The 14,860-nt window shown below is 24.9% G+C and overlaps 1 protein-coding gene across 1 annotated transcript in view; it reads right to left on the bottom strand.

Moving 5' to 3' along the window:
• Positions 1 to 3,256: 3,256 nt before the first annotated feature.
• The window catches only part of LOC129965358 (chromatin remodeling regulator CECR2-like), a 31,278-nt gene continuing 19,674 nt past the window's right edge, over positions 3,257 to 14,860 (bottom strand). The window contains exons 10-14 of the mRNA XM_056079190.1: positions 9,683 to 10,325; positions 5,656 to 5,717; positions 4,480 to 4,553; positions 4,326 to 4,392; positions 3,257 to 4,219 (exon numbers count right to left, since the gene is read on the bottom strand). Of these exons, the coding sequence (XP_055935165.1) occupies positions 4,215 to 4,219; positions 4,326 to 4,392; positions 4,480 to 4,553; positions 5,656 to 5,717; positions 9,683 to 10,325 (851 nt within the window). The 3' untranslated portion in view covers positions 3,257 to 4,214. The remainder of the gene's footprint in view (positions 4,220 to 4,325; positions 4,393 to 4,479; positions 4,554 to 5,655; positions 5,718 to 9,682; positions 10,326 to 14,860) is intronic.

The raw sequence follows: 14,860 nt of genomic DNA, 5'->3' as shown, positions 1-14,860 counted from the left end.
CTATATTGCTGCTTGGGATGCTGTAAATTGAAAGATATTTTATTAATGATAAATAGATTTGTTTAATGTACCAATTTCAAAGATTGGATAATTTCTAAGACAAAATAAATGTCATGTGATTTTGTTTCATCTTCCTTTACTGAATATACATATGTTTCCTCGGCTTTTTAAAAACAACTGATAAATTTTTTTAGTTATCACAATTTTAGTGATTTTTCCTTGATTTAAAGAAACCTCTATATACTGCTGTTAAGTCTTTGACCCGTCATTGGATAAATCTATTTCTCTCTCAGTCTCTTTTATTTTTTAGCAATCAATCAATCATTTAAAAATGCAGCATATACTGAAATTTTTGGGAAAATTTTATCCATTCGATGGAATTTTTTTTAACTAATATATTAGAAATAATGTTTTTTTAAATAGAATTTGAAAAGGATTAATAAAAAAAAAAAAACAGAATAAAGGGAATTTTAGATAGATTAAAAATGCTTTGAATTTTAGACAGATGAAGTTCTAAAATCAAGAATATATGTTCATGTCTTAAATTGCTAAAAAAAAAAAGAAAAAAAATCTCAGATGAAAAACTTTTTTTTTTTTTTTTGCATTTAAATTATTATTATAGAATATCTCCAAATTGAAACAATAACCTATTCATATTCCTTCCATTCTTATTTTTTGGCAAATAATTTTCAAATATCTTGATAAGCATTTCAAAATCAAAACTTTGCTTACTATGAAGATCATAGTAATTATACTATACTCATTTAAGGAAGAGGGGGAATTACAGTAAATGAGTATATATACACAATAGAAATATATCTAAAAATTTCTTAGCAACACAGGTTACCACAAACTTTTTGTTGTACCAATCAAAAGATGTTCCATCACTTTAGGTCTATAAATAATTCATTGTCGATTATGAGTATCTTACACTTTGACACACAAAATACAAACAATGTTCAAGCACATCAACTCTTTTGAATAAAATTAAACATCTTATGGCAATTAGAAATTTATCTCAATAAATAAAAATCATTTATTCAATGAATACCTCAAATTGCAAAGCCAGATTAGTAAATAGGTAAACAAGGTCTAGGGACTCCAAGTTGTTGTTTGTGCATGTGTATTTTGCATTTTATTTAATTTATAAGGGTCTTGCACTAAAATTTGTTTAAATAAAATTAAAAATTTAAATAACATACTTTTATTTAAACAATTATTAATTATCACTTTTAAGTTGATTTTTTTTTAATTTCTTAACATTATTCTAATAACACTCCTAATTAATAACTGATTTCTTGCTTTGTTTAATACTGTTTTATAATTTTAAAAGTATGTATCATTTCATAATTTAAAAAAGTTTGAACTTATAATTAATTAATAATCCACTCATGTATTTTTTATACTAATTTGTTTAAAATAACACATAAATTTTAATTACAAATTTTTTACAGGCAAGATATTAGTATAAACTCTCATCAAAGTAATTGAAATTAAATATTTTTATTATTTATCTGACAAAATCTGCTACTTTAAACTCTTATATGAAGATTAAAATTAAAATCAATTAAACATCTAGTTTTGGAAACTGGTAAGGAGAAAAGGGGGGAAGGGGGTTGGCTCAAGATTTGTATGGCATAATGGCTTTTAGTGAACTTAATCCAGTTCTAATAAAATGTATATTTTCTGTTACACTCAAACATTTCAGTAGTCAAAGCATTGATGCAAGTAAAAATTAGATTTACAAATAATTGTCGAGTTATTTTATGAATTTTACAATAATTTCATTCAAACTACACAATCAATCCTTTAAAATTCATTACTTATTTTATTTTGAAAGTCGATAAATTATTTTCAAAAAGAGTGTTAAACATGTCATTAGTCATAAATGTACAAAGGGGGAAAAATCAGTATTTTTACTTTCCAAAAATTTATGGTTTCATAATAAAGCCAATGAATGATATCTATCTATTTTTCTTCATTAAATAAGTCAATATGAAAAATTGCATAGTATTAAAATGATTTTTTAAAATCCTAAATTCTCTTCATTTTAACATGAGTAAGAAATTCTAATAATCACTTGAACGACATTAAAATAAAAAATGTTTATTTTAAGAAAAAAATTTATCTCCCCATCCTCCTTCACTTAACAGCAAAGCAAAACGAAACACCTCTATTCAACTATAAAGAGCTCGAATATTTAAGATTAATGTAACAAGATTTAAAATTATGGCTATAATATTAATATTTTTTTTAAATCAATAACCTATATCACTAAAATGTTTAAATGATTTGAGGATAGTAGTAAACAAAAATGAAAATGAAAAAAACAGTTCCAAAGCGAGCAATATTTAGCATTACAAAATAACAATTTTTAAACAAAATTATATTTATTTCATTCGAATGCAATAAACAAATAGGCCTATTAAAACAAATGCTTGTACAGTTTTAAGAACTTAATATGAATTTATCTGAATTTGAATTAAAAAATATCTTAGAAGAATAATTTATACTTTAGACAAATTTCAAATTCTGCTATGGCATCTAAGGAACAAAATGCTTTAAAGAAATTTAATCCTAAGAGGGGTTGTTAGATAATTATTTAAATTCATTATTAAATCAATTAAATTGTTAGATAATTGTTTATCTTTCATATACTCTTAAATAATTTTTCATATAGTCATACAAAACATTGTAGCTATGTGCAAAAACATTCCATGTAAGCACAAAAGAATGATTAGTTTATTCAAAAAAATTTTATTGCAAAATGTTGTGGGCAATTACATAAGAAAAATAGATAACAAGAAAAGGATACTAACATAAACAATAACAAAAAGTCAACATATATACATAAACGAAACAATGAAAAAGCTCATAGAATTCAATGAAATAAGATTTTTTTAAATATTTATTTGATACAAGGGCTTTCAGTAACATCAGTGATTAAGTAAAGCAATTGAAATGGTCAAATAGGAATTTTATTAATTATAGTATAACTAAATTCATTATATTAATAAAAAAAGGGAAATGAAATTATAAATAAATTTACATACGACAACTAACTTTAATAATAATAACAACTAACTTTAATAATAAATGCACTTTAAAGAGAATAGGAACAAAATACATTACACAATTTTGAAACAGACAGATAAAATACCATTTACACAATAATTTTTATGGTATCTTTTAAAAGGTAACAAACAATATATAATGCATGAAAAACTATTAAACTACAAAGGAAGGCCATATAAAGTAGTAAATTGACTTTTCAACATAAATGTTTTGTAGTTTTATAAAGGAATATATTTAAACCTTAAACAAGAGATCAGACAAAGTATTTTATAGAAGAGGGAAGACAAAAATTCACTCATAAAAATTCTAAGAAAGATATTGCTTGTCAGGTAAATTAAATAAGTTTTTAAAATATCTTAAATTCAATAAGTTTAAAACAAATTAAAATAATTCAAAACATATTCTTCAGAACTGTAATATATAAGTAATTAAAATAATTGGAAAAAAAGTTTCTCATAGGCAAACAAAAGGAAATTAATTCTAATTTCTCTAAAATTTCAACTTTCAAAAGATGTTTGTTATTTCAAAAGCTCATTATATTTTAATATTATTATTAAAATTTAATATTATTATATTTTAATAACTGAGCAAATTATAAATTATTATTTTAAAAATCATTTTTACTAATCTTGGAAGATACAAATTTAAAATGACAGAAGAGTGTAAAAATGCAATACTGATGAATTCGATTTTTTTTTTTTTTCCCCATAAATAGAAAATCAACTTTTTATACACATTAGAAATACCAGAATAACCAAAACTAATGCAACTGTAAATTTCCACATATTCAGAAATCAACATGAATACTACTATTTGATTTCTAAACAACTACTTTCCTGAGAAATTAAACTATGAAAAATAGTACCACAAAAAATTATACAAAATTTTACTAAAAGGTATAGTATTTTCACCACATAATTAATATTCATTAAAAAAATTATCACCTGTAACCAGTCAACAAATCACAAGCAAATTGAATACTTAGCTGTTACTTTCTTCTTCAAAGATTTTACTTCATTAGTGCAAATTTCATACAGGATTTTCAGATTTTTTTTTTTTTTTTTAAATTAGATATTGTAAACAAAAATTGTGCAGCTGAAAAATATATTCCCTTCAAGATCAATCCTTTCACTACCAGATCAACCTAAAATAGATCAAAAAAATTTCAAACAATCTGCATGTGAATTATACTTGGCACAAGAAAATTATCTTTCAATAAAATAAATAATTTTATGAAAGTTTTTACTCACGTGAAATTTGAGGTTTCGATGGATTGATGAAGTCAATTCTTATTACCTGTGCAGGTGATGTTATCTTCTGCAAAATAATATATAAAAAAATTAAAAACTAACAACAACTTCTGAATAATGTTTAAATCATTATCTCAAATCATAATAGACTTACTGAACACGAATTTAAATTTCGATGAAGTAGTGGGTGATAAGCATGACTTTCATTATAATAACTAGGTCTTGCATCTACAAAGAAATAAATCATAAAATGAAACACATTCTTGTTTAACAGCTTTATACAATTAAACTGTATCCTCTTAACAATGGCACTCACTGTTCCAAGTAAATCGGGGCATTCAGAGGTGTTTAACTATAAAAAGATTTCAATTTTGAAAGATAAAATCATTTAAAAATAAGCCTTTATTTTATTATTTCAGATGCAATAATTTTTGATTGGCCTGGGGGGAAAAAAGGATTATTTGAAAATATTTTTAAAAAATGAAAAGGTTTATTTATATAATGATTTTAAGTTATATATAAATATATATTTGTACTTAATCAACTTAATTATGACTCTCAATTTTTTAAACAATTTTTTTTTTCAGTTTTGTTTAAATTAAAATAGCAAAACCTTAATCCATCCACAGTTGTGAGTAATAATATTTTTTTTTCCAGAGACAAATAATGATTTTATTTATTTACACTCGACTCCACTTGAAAAATACATTTAGACTTTTTTTTTTTTTTTTTTTTTTTGCTGATTTTCTATTACTATACTAATGTTTTCATAATAAACTATCTAAACATTTAAAATATTATGTTACCGAAATACCAAAAATTAAAAAAAAAAAATGCTTTCAGCCCTGCAGGCAGACAGCTGCTTTTATATGACACTTAAATAAATAACATTTTAATATCAATAAAATGAATCTTGTAATTTCCAACCCAAGCTTTACAATCTGAAAAATTTGCTAGGTGTCTTAAGAAAATATGGCATTAAATAATTAATAATCATAATTAAATAATCAAGCCATTAAATAATTAACTGCTGAGAATGACTTAAATATGATATTAAATAAGAGTTAACTATAAGAACAAAGGGGGGGGGGAATAAATTTGGCTACATGGAGATTTAAAAATGACACTAACTTTTTACTAATTTAAAACTTTTCTCTTTTAAAACATAATAGCCTCAAAATAATGAGATATTCAAAACAAAACAAAAAAAAAAATCTAAAACAAAAAAAAAAAACCATAATTATACAATACAACTTCAGAATTGTCTTTAAATCTTTGTTTTAAAGAAAATCACTTCTAAAGTGTAATCATCAAAAATTTCTAAAATTACCATTTGCAGACACTGAATTAACTGGCCCATTGTTATAATTGCTTTCATTTGGTTTCAATCGCCTGAAAAAAATAAAAGAGTGAGTTACACAAAATGCAACTGTCTAAATGTAGCATGCATCTCTCATTAAATTTCTTTTTCTCTTATGCATTAAAATGAATATATAAATTTCATACTGTATAATTTGTTATGTCAATGTAACTTCCAAACTGTCATGCAAAAAAAAAAAAAAAAAAAAAAAAATCACTACTTTTTAAGATACAAATGTATTTGCTTAAATTCTTCAAATCATAGAATTAAAACAATCAGGGTGAAATTAAAAGTAAGGCAATACTGTTATAAATTTCAAATTAGATTTCATTTTTTTTTCAGACTCATGGACTATTTTTCAAGGTTTTATTTCATTACTTGGTATTTCTTTAATAAAAATCTAATTATATGTATATATACACACTAGATATACACTAAGATACCTTTCGAGACCAGTTGGTTTGTTGGATTGATAATTGTGAAAAATGTTCAAATAAATACTTTTTGTAATTTAGAGGACTTGGTATCTTACAGTCGATAAAAATGTCAGCTTTTGAATTTTAAGATTAAAATTATCTCGAATGAATTATCTGAAAATTTCAAAAGGATATGACAAATAATTTGCAAGATATGAAGTCATCTTGACAGAAATATTATCAAGGACCACACACCTTCTCGACTATTTTATATATTATTTTTTTATTTTATTAGTAAATCACCAAATTTTTTTGCCTTGAAGGAAAGCAAACCACTTTCTTTTCTGAAAACTTTATTGCATATTCATGGTTTGTTTATAATTTTGATAATTTCACTCATCTTTCTACGGTAATTTCTGGTTACCCAGTTTACTTTTGAAACTTTTTTTTTATTTGGATTCCATTAAAAAAAAAAAAAAGCTTTTAGGAAACTCTTATTTAGTGCTTACTTTAATTCAGATAAATTTGGAAATGCTGTGGAGGAAACAAAAACAATTTCAAAAACACATAAATCAATTAAATAAAACAGTTAACAAAATGGTTTTGAATTTGACTGTCAAATTTGTTGTTTGACTGTTGAATTTAAAATGGTTTTGAATTTGACAGTCAAATTTGTTGTTTGATTGTTAAATTTAAAATTGATGACACTGTGAGTGTTTATTAGAACATTTTGGTTTTAATAAGGTACAATTTACAACAACTTTTTACAATAGTTTTGTTTCATATAAAAATGTAATGATTAAAAAAAATTTGTATAAATATTTTAAACTCATTTTTATTCAATTAATTTCTCTAGTAACTTTTTTTTTTTTTGCCTTATTCAGTTTGTATTTCTGGACATTTAATAAACATTTGATGAAGCAAATTAAGAATTTTCCTAAATATATCTACTAAAATAAAACATCAATGAATAAAAAATAAAATTATCTCAATTTTTCAAAAAAATTTCTAATTTATGAATTACACTATGGTTATAATAACTAAAAATGTATCATTTTCTCATTCATACATGTTTAGTTATTAAGAAAAATAACTAGTTTGATATACAATTATATCAAGCCTGTAATATTTCTATGTTTGAATCTGTAAACTCGTTTTTCCCAATTTGCTTTTGCTCAAAACATATCTACTGCCAAATGCTAAAAATCAAATACATTTTATATAAATTAATTGAAATTTTTTCTATAAATGTACAATAACCAGTTTAACACAATTAACTAAATTGACAGAGATCGATCTGAAAAAATACTATTAGAAAAATTTTAAAAATGGGTCTTCCCAAAATTTTCTTGCATACTTTCTAATAAAGGTGCTTTCCCAGGAACACCTTGCATAGCATTAGCGTAAATTAGTTACAAAATATTAATTTTTGAAATGAATTTAGCATTTATATGAATCTGACATATGATCCTCGGCAAGTGTTTTTGGCAATTAACCCCTGTAGGGATTAAAACTACGCAAAAATCGAATTTGAGTTTTAGATGCATTCTTCCCATCTTACTAAAATAAAATAGACACAAAACTACTTAAAGTCACAAAATCACACAGCAAATTTGACACATTTCAATCATTGCAATTTTGGACTATTGCATTTACATGTTTCTGAAAGAATAGATCAACAGACAATCAATCCCTTTTTGGATTTGGCTTCAAATCTGGTAGGTGCCTATACTAAGGATGTTAAATCTGCATATTGAATTTTTTTTCTATGTAGCTCTCTTCTTTTTGTAGTTATTATGCTAACTTATATTCGAACGACCAGACAGAGACTTCCTCTGAACGGATTTTGCTTGGAATTTGATAGAAATCTACAAATTTGATTTTAAGCTCATATATCAAATTTCACCAATCTAGCTCCTTTGTTTCAGACAGATAGACCGCATTTTCCAAAAAAGAGTTTTTCAAACTCGGAGAGATCTAAAACATGGAGATTTATCGAAATCTCAAGTTTGAATTACTGTACTTCCTCAATACTATAACAATTACTATACTTTCCATATGAGAAAGTAAAAATAGTAAAAGTGGAAATATTGGATATTTTACAAAAAATCTCACAGATCTTTTAAAAAATATTTCTTTTCTCCTAAACTAAAACAGACACTAATTTTGATAAGTTTTCATTACAACAATTTTTCAAAAATTATTTGTGAAGAAAAAATTAAAAAATGAATATAAAATATTTTTAAAAAAAATTTTTGAATTTCAAATTTCTAAAAAAAAATATTTTAACAATTAAATTTCTGTACAGTTTAAATAATTAGTACTGTACAGAATTTAATTGAATTCTTATTTATACCAACGCAGCAAATTTTGACAAAATTGTAGTTTTTTTTTTTTAGGGGAGGGGCTATATTTCTTTTTAATGGTTCTCTCAGCACAATTATTCTGAATTTCAAATTTTGATAAGCATACAACTTATACTATTATACATTGATCTATTTTTTATAATACGCATTACCCTAATTTTCTGTTTATAACTTTATACATCCAATTATAGCACAGAAAAGAATAGCAATGTTTAAAAATGGCTGCATTAAAAAAAACATTCCCCATTGATTTTGAACTTAAACACCGATTATATGTGTAATTGCACATATAATCAGAGCAAAATTTGAAAAACCTTTTTAAAAGCATGCCTTTACACTGAAATTTACTGAGAAAATGTGCTAAATCATATCTTGAGCATCAACAGTTGGGGAGGGGCGGGGGAACCAGACAGAATCACTAGTATCAACAAAGTTAACCATGTTTCATCTCAAAAATGAAATATACATATCGTAAAATAACAATTATTTTAAAGAAATAATTAAAAATTTATACAGCAAGGGATTGGTAACATTTAAGGATAATTTTTTGTATTAATGTAAAATTTATTATTATATTGTAATATTTTCAGAAGTTATTACAAAAAGGAAAATAAATTTTTTTAAAAAATTGCTCCAAGATGCACATTTTCAATCTCCAAAGTATATATGTGAAAAATTTGGTAGCTCTAAATCAAATAGTTTAGCCTGTAGAATGTCAATACACTAACAATTCATCATTATTATTAGTACAGAATATGCACATAATAAATTTAAATTAACTATTTTCAATTCTGTTGTATTTAAATTAAATTTTTAAGTTGCACAGGCAATATGATAATTATTATACAGGCACTTCCATGCATCTCAGTCTAATTCCTGTAAATTTAATTATCTAATATCCAGCTAAATAAAACAATCAATAATTGAAAATTGAATTTTTTGCTGATATAATTTATTTTTAATTTAGAAGAAAATTGGCTCATTTTAAGGTATAGATCTTCTTCTACGCTATTGTTAATTTAAAAAAAAAATACAGCTTTTTATTGAAAAATATTTTATAGATAACTAAAACAAATATTTTCCAAAATTTAACTTGCATTTACAATTATTGCTTTGTAACTTATCCAAGAAAAGCATTAAATGTTTCAAAATGCAAAATAACACATATAAAAATTTATCTAAGGTATAAAAGCAGTTAAATATTCAAATACTTACTTATTATTGGGTGGCTCATCATAAGCATATTGTACAATGTGAATTTTTTGCTCTTTAGAATCACCATCAACATTCCATTTAGATACACCATATGAGTTTTGTATAACACTAGCTCTCCCAATATTGTTCTGTTGAACACAATTTTGGGAAACTGAACTTCCATTATTAATATATGTTTTTCTTATTGGTGTAGATTTATTCGATTCCTTATCACTATCACTGATTTCACTTTCATCATTATTGGATTGTCTTTTTGCAGACACTTCATTTTCAGATTCAGATTGACTAGCATCATCATTATCAGAAGCTTCTTCTTCTTCTTCTTCTGAACTCTCTTTATCTTCATCATCATAAATTTGTTTTTGTACTGACACATTTCTTGACCTTGTATTAGTTCTCTTATCATCTTCATCTGAACTCTCTTCATCTTCATCATCATAAATTTGTTTTTGTACTGATACATTTCTTGACCTTGTATTAGTTCTCTTATCATCTTCATCTGAACTCTCTTCATCTTCATAAATTTGTTTTTGTACTGATACATTTCTTGACCTTGTATTAGTTCTCTTATCTTCATCCGAACTAAAATCATCAACATCTGCACCACGCATCATGTCACGTTGTTGTGCACGCCATGTTCGCTCTAACAAAAACAGAATTATAAGACTTTCAGTTTAGTATAATAATTTTATACACGTAAAATCAATTATCATAAAGACAATTTAAAAATAACAGCATCTACTCAAAATTGCATTTAATGAGCGAGTATTAAACTGCAGTAAAAATATCAATTCAGTTAAAAAAGGATATGCAAATTAAAAACTTTAAAAATAATTTTATAATAGAATGTGTCATAAAATATGGTACAGAAAAGCAAGATTTTAAACTAAAATTAGCATCAAGAGTAGTAAAAGGAGCTTAAAATTAACTATTTTCAACTTTGCAAAACTATAAAATATTTTAAAATTATATAAAATATTTACATTTTTTGGACAGATATCAAATACTATATTATCTGAAAATTGTTTCTTTTTTTTAAACAATAAAATAATTTATTCATCTTTCTTAGTTTTGTTATTTAGGAGAAATTATGATTATAGTTAGGAAAAAAATGAAATGACTCATAAAATTTTTATTATACAAAATAGATAAGGCACCCAATATTAAACTCATTTATATTGAATTTTAATATTTAAATTGAATACAAAAAGTAATAATAATTTCTTCTTCAAGGGTTCTCCCTCTTACTTATGGAGAAAAAAAAAAAATCAAGAACCTTTTTAGAAAATTCAAAGATCATAAAATTATATACTTTAGATATATAAATACAAATAATAATTTAAATAAAATCTATTTCCTATTAATTCTAAAACGATTGATTACTTTCTTACTTGCTACTTCTAAATACTTGAGGAAAGAGCACTAAGGAGATTTGTTACACTCATCTTCAGTTAATAAGCTAAAACAAGCTAAAGCTAAGCTAGTGAAAGTGAGTTACAGGATCACAATGCAAGTGCCTTTAACACTAACCACTAACAGCAACTATTAGATGCCAATTTCACACAACTACTAAAGGGTAAAGATTTCACAAACATTTTAGAATTTAATTAAAACAAATCAAATTCATTTAAAAATGTTAATTTCATAAGAATCTCTTAACCTTACATTTGAACAGCGCTTGGCAGAATGAAGGGAGAAATACAAGAGATACAAACTAAGAAATTTTAATAATATCTTCTCCAAGGGTTCCCACTTTTATTCTTCCCCTCAGGGTTAAGCAAGGCTTCTTTACATTTAAACAAATGAACTGAAAACAATATGGCATTAAAATATTTTAAATTACCGTTAAAGCTTCAATTCCTAAAACTATTTCGCTGTACTATTATAAAATGAAAATTTCTATTATCTTCTACAATTCAACTAGCTCGCTCATAGATTTCTGCAGAATAAAATTCTTAATCTTCATCCTTTTCTATTTTAAATTATTTAGTCTATAAGAAATGTGTTTCTTTTTCTTATGCCTTTCACCAATCTGGATTGTAATCTCTGCTTGTACATTTTTTTAACATACAGAGCAGGCATCTTTCTGTATATATAAAATGTTTTTAGTGAATTGAAAATTTTCTACTCCACAACATTCTTTTCAATTCAGCTAAAACCAAATGTCTTAATTTATTTAAATTTTTCAATCTCAATATTTTTATTTAAGAAAAATTTTATTTCAACTATGGTTTGGTCATGAGATGATATCATCAGAATAACTTTTCATAATTTTTATAAATCATTCAACCCTTTCAAAATTTTGATGAAAACTTTCATTCAATTTTTGGATATATCAAACTCCTAAAATTTTACTGAATTGCAAGCCACATCATTCAAAAAGATTTTTAATTCCATTAAAATAGAATTGAATCTTCTAACATAAAAGCATTTGCAATTCACAAGAACAAATAGAATGGCTTTCAACTTGTTATAGCAAGGCTTGTTTGAACTTGCCCTTGCAAATGAACATTTATATTTTTCGTAAATATATAGTTAAGCGTGAAATCATTCAAAATTTCACAAATAAAGGTACATATTAACATTTCTGGCATATCTTGGAATTTATCTTTCAAAATCTATTGACTGTTTTTCTAAAAGAAATCATTCTGATTAATAGGATTTTTCTAGAATTTTGTTCCCAAAGAATCGAGTATTAATTTTTCAGATATTAACATACGAATCTTTATTTACAAAATCAAAGAAATGCTATTTACAGTTTTTACCTTCTAGAATATCAATTATCAAGACACTGAAAGTTTTCAAACAGTCAGTGACCATTATTTTATAAAATTATAAAAGCGGACAAACTATATAGAAGAATGTAAAAAAATATTTAGATAGTTTTAGTTAATGAAGAGAAAAACCACTGTTTGACATACAGAATCTTTGATACCTCTTATATAACTTAAACTTCAGTATTAACTTAAGTACTTAAACTTCAGTATTATAAATTGCCTTTTCAAGATATAATAAATTGTTTTCCATTTTAATTTCTCATCCAATAATAGCTGAATTCTCAAAATATCTAGTTCTTCTAAAATTCTTAGGAAATTTCCTATTCTTTAAAAATTTGAAATATAAGCTTCTCTTACGGCTGACAAACTTTTGAATACATAATATACATTAGATAGAGAGAGATTCAAAATTCCATACAAGCTACAATTGCTCGTATTTATTATTTTATTTATTGTATTTCACCATTTAATAATTCTTAATTTTTTTACTTTATTGATGCGCTTCCATGAAGATAGAAAAAAATCTTTCTAAAATCCACACATAAGTCTCGTAAAATATCTTTGCCCGTAGAATGGCCCAGTGAAGTTGAAGTCACATAGCTAATTTCAACCTCCTAGTGTTTGGGGACCCCCGTTCATTCCAAAATAGAGTAAATTCATTTGCCTTGCTTCAAGAATTGAATGAATACTCATCAATCATTAGACAAAATACATTAAGATCAGAATACCATGAATGTATCAAATATTGCCAGATATAAATGCATCTTTACAAGAAAATTACAAATAACAATATTTCCCATATTTAAAAGACCATTTGAATTCTGCATCTTAGATATAATAATAATATCTCCAGCTGCTGGACATGTTAAAATTTCCTTCCTTGTGTGGCAATCTTGCTTGCTACACTAGTTTTCCATTTCTTCTAACCACACAGAGAGAAAAGACTAGAGATTAACAACTCTCTCAATCAGCAGCCCTTTTCTATTAGTGGCATTTTCAAGGCATAATCTGTTGAATTGCCATAAAAAGCTTCAAAATGTGGAAAAAAATATATAAGGGGCATTTTATTTGTTTAATTTGTAGAATTAACTCTTGAAAACAGACCACTACATTTGATCTGAATAAGCTACAGGGTTAGAGGAGGGGAGGGGGATGAATAAATCAGAACATTAGATTTTTGCCTTAAAATAAAAGGCTATAAATCTGAGTGAAAAAATTTGAATTGAAAAACTATAAATATACAAAGGCTTACATAAAGAGTTGTTAAATATTAAAGAGTTTAATTATATCAGGAACAAATTTTTAAAAAGTATAAATTTTGAAAAACATCTTAATTTTTTCAATGTGAGTGGAATTTTTGTGATTACATTCAAATATGAATTAAAGAGAAGGAAATGCATCATAAAAATTTCAGCTTGATAAATGCATTAATGTTTTAAAAAATACACCTTTGTTCAAAAAACAGAGTTGTCGAAAAATTAATCTGTCTGAATTCACAGACCAAAAGAAAACAAAAATGTTATTCTGCAATTTGAGATGGCATAACAATTGTCAGGGCGAAAAAAAAAGATAAAAATAAAACTAAAGAAAGAAATCTCTTATGATAAGTTTTCAGAAAACGTATTAGCATTGTTTAACATATTGTATAGTTTCTGAGCTTAGCAGTTATTTAAAAATGTGTTGAGACTTAACTATTCAGACAAAATGTTAATTTCAAACTTAATTTTTACTTCTTTCTTCCAGAAAATTGACTATTACAATGACATCTGAAATTGCAGAGTAACATTTTAAAAATAGAAGTTATTTTATTTATTTTCAGCAGGCAAATTTTAAAAAAATGGTTGCACGTTTTGCTCGATTCCCAAAGACCTAATGAAAAATCAAGTACTTTTCAGGAACTGAAATTGCAACTGAGTACAACAAAATAAAATTCAAGGATTCATTTTGAAAGACTGTGGGAATTCTGTCTTCTATTGAACATTGGTTCTTCCAGTATTTGAATTATTTGCTTAAAACCAATTTCTTCAACATCATTATTTTTTTGTAACTATATATTTTTATCCAAATGGCAATTAAATAAAAAATAGAAGTTAATATTCAATATGTTGTTAAATCCGATTAAATCAGAAGCAGAAGAAATAGCGGTATTCGTACAATACATTCTATTCAGGCTCGTTGTGAGATGAGTACTATACTTTTATTCTTAAAATACTATATTTTTATTTATCTAATACATACTACAGACTGAAGACACATTATTAATTTAAAGCACATAAGGGCAGAACATTTTTTTTCTTATAATTTTTAATTTTCAAATGAAATTGATTATTGCCATTCATACATTTTATGATATAATGCAATTCCCATAATAAAAAAATAAATAACAACATGTACTTTTTGC

Source organism: Argiope bruennichi, chromosome 1 (genome assembly GCF_947563725.1).
Source record: "Argiope bruennichi chromosome 1, qqArgBrue1.1, whole genome shotgun sequence".
NCBI classification, from domain to species: Eukaryota; Metazoa; Arthropoda; class Arachnida; order Araneae; family Araneidae; genus Argiope; species Argiope bruennichi.
The sequence above is the reverse complement of the archived record's forward strand: the minus strand, read 5'-3'. Positions and strand labels throughout refer to the sequence as shown.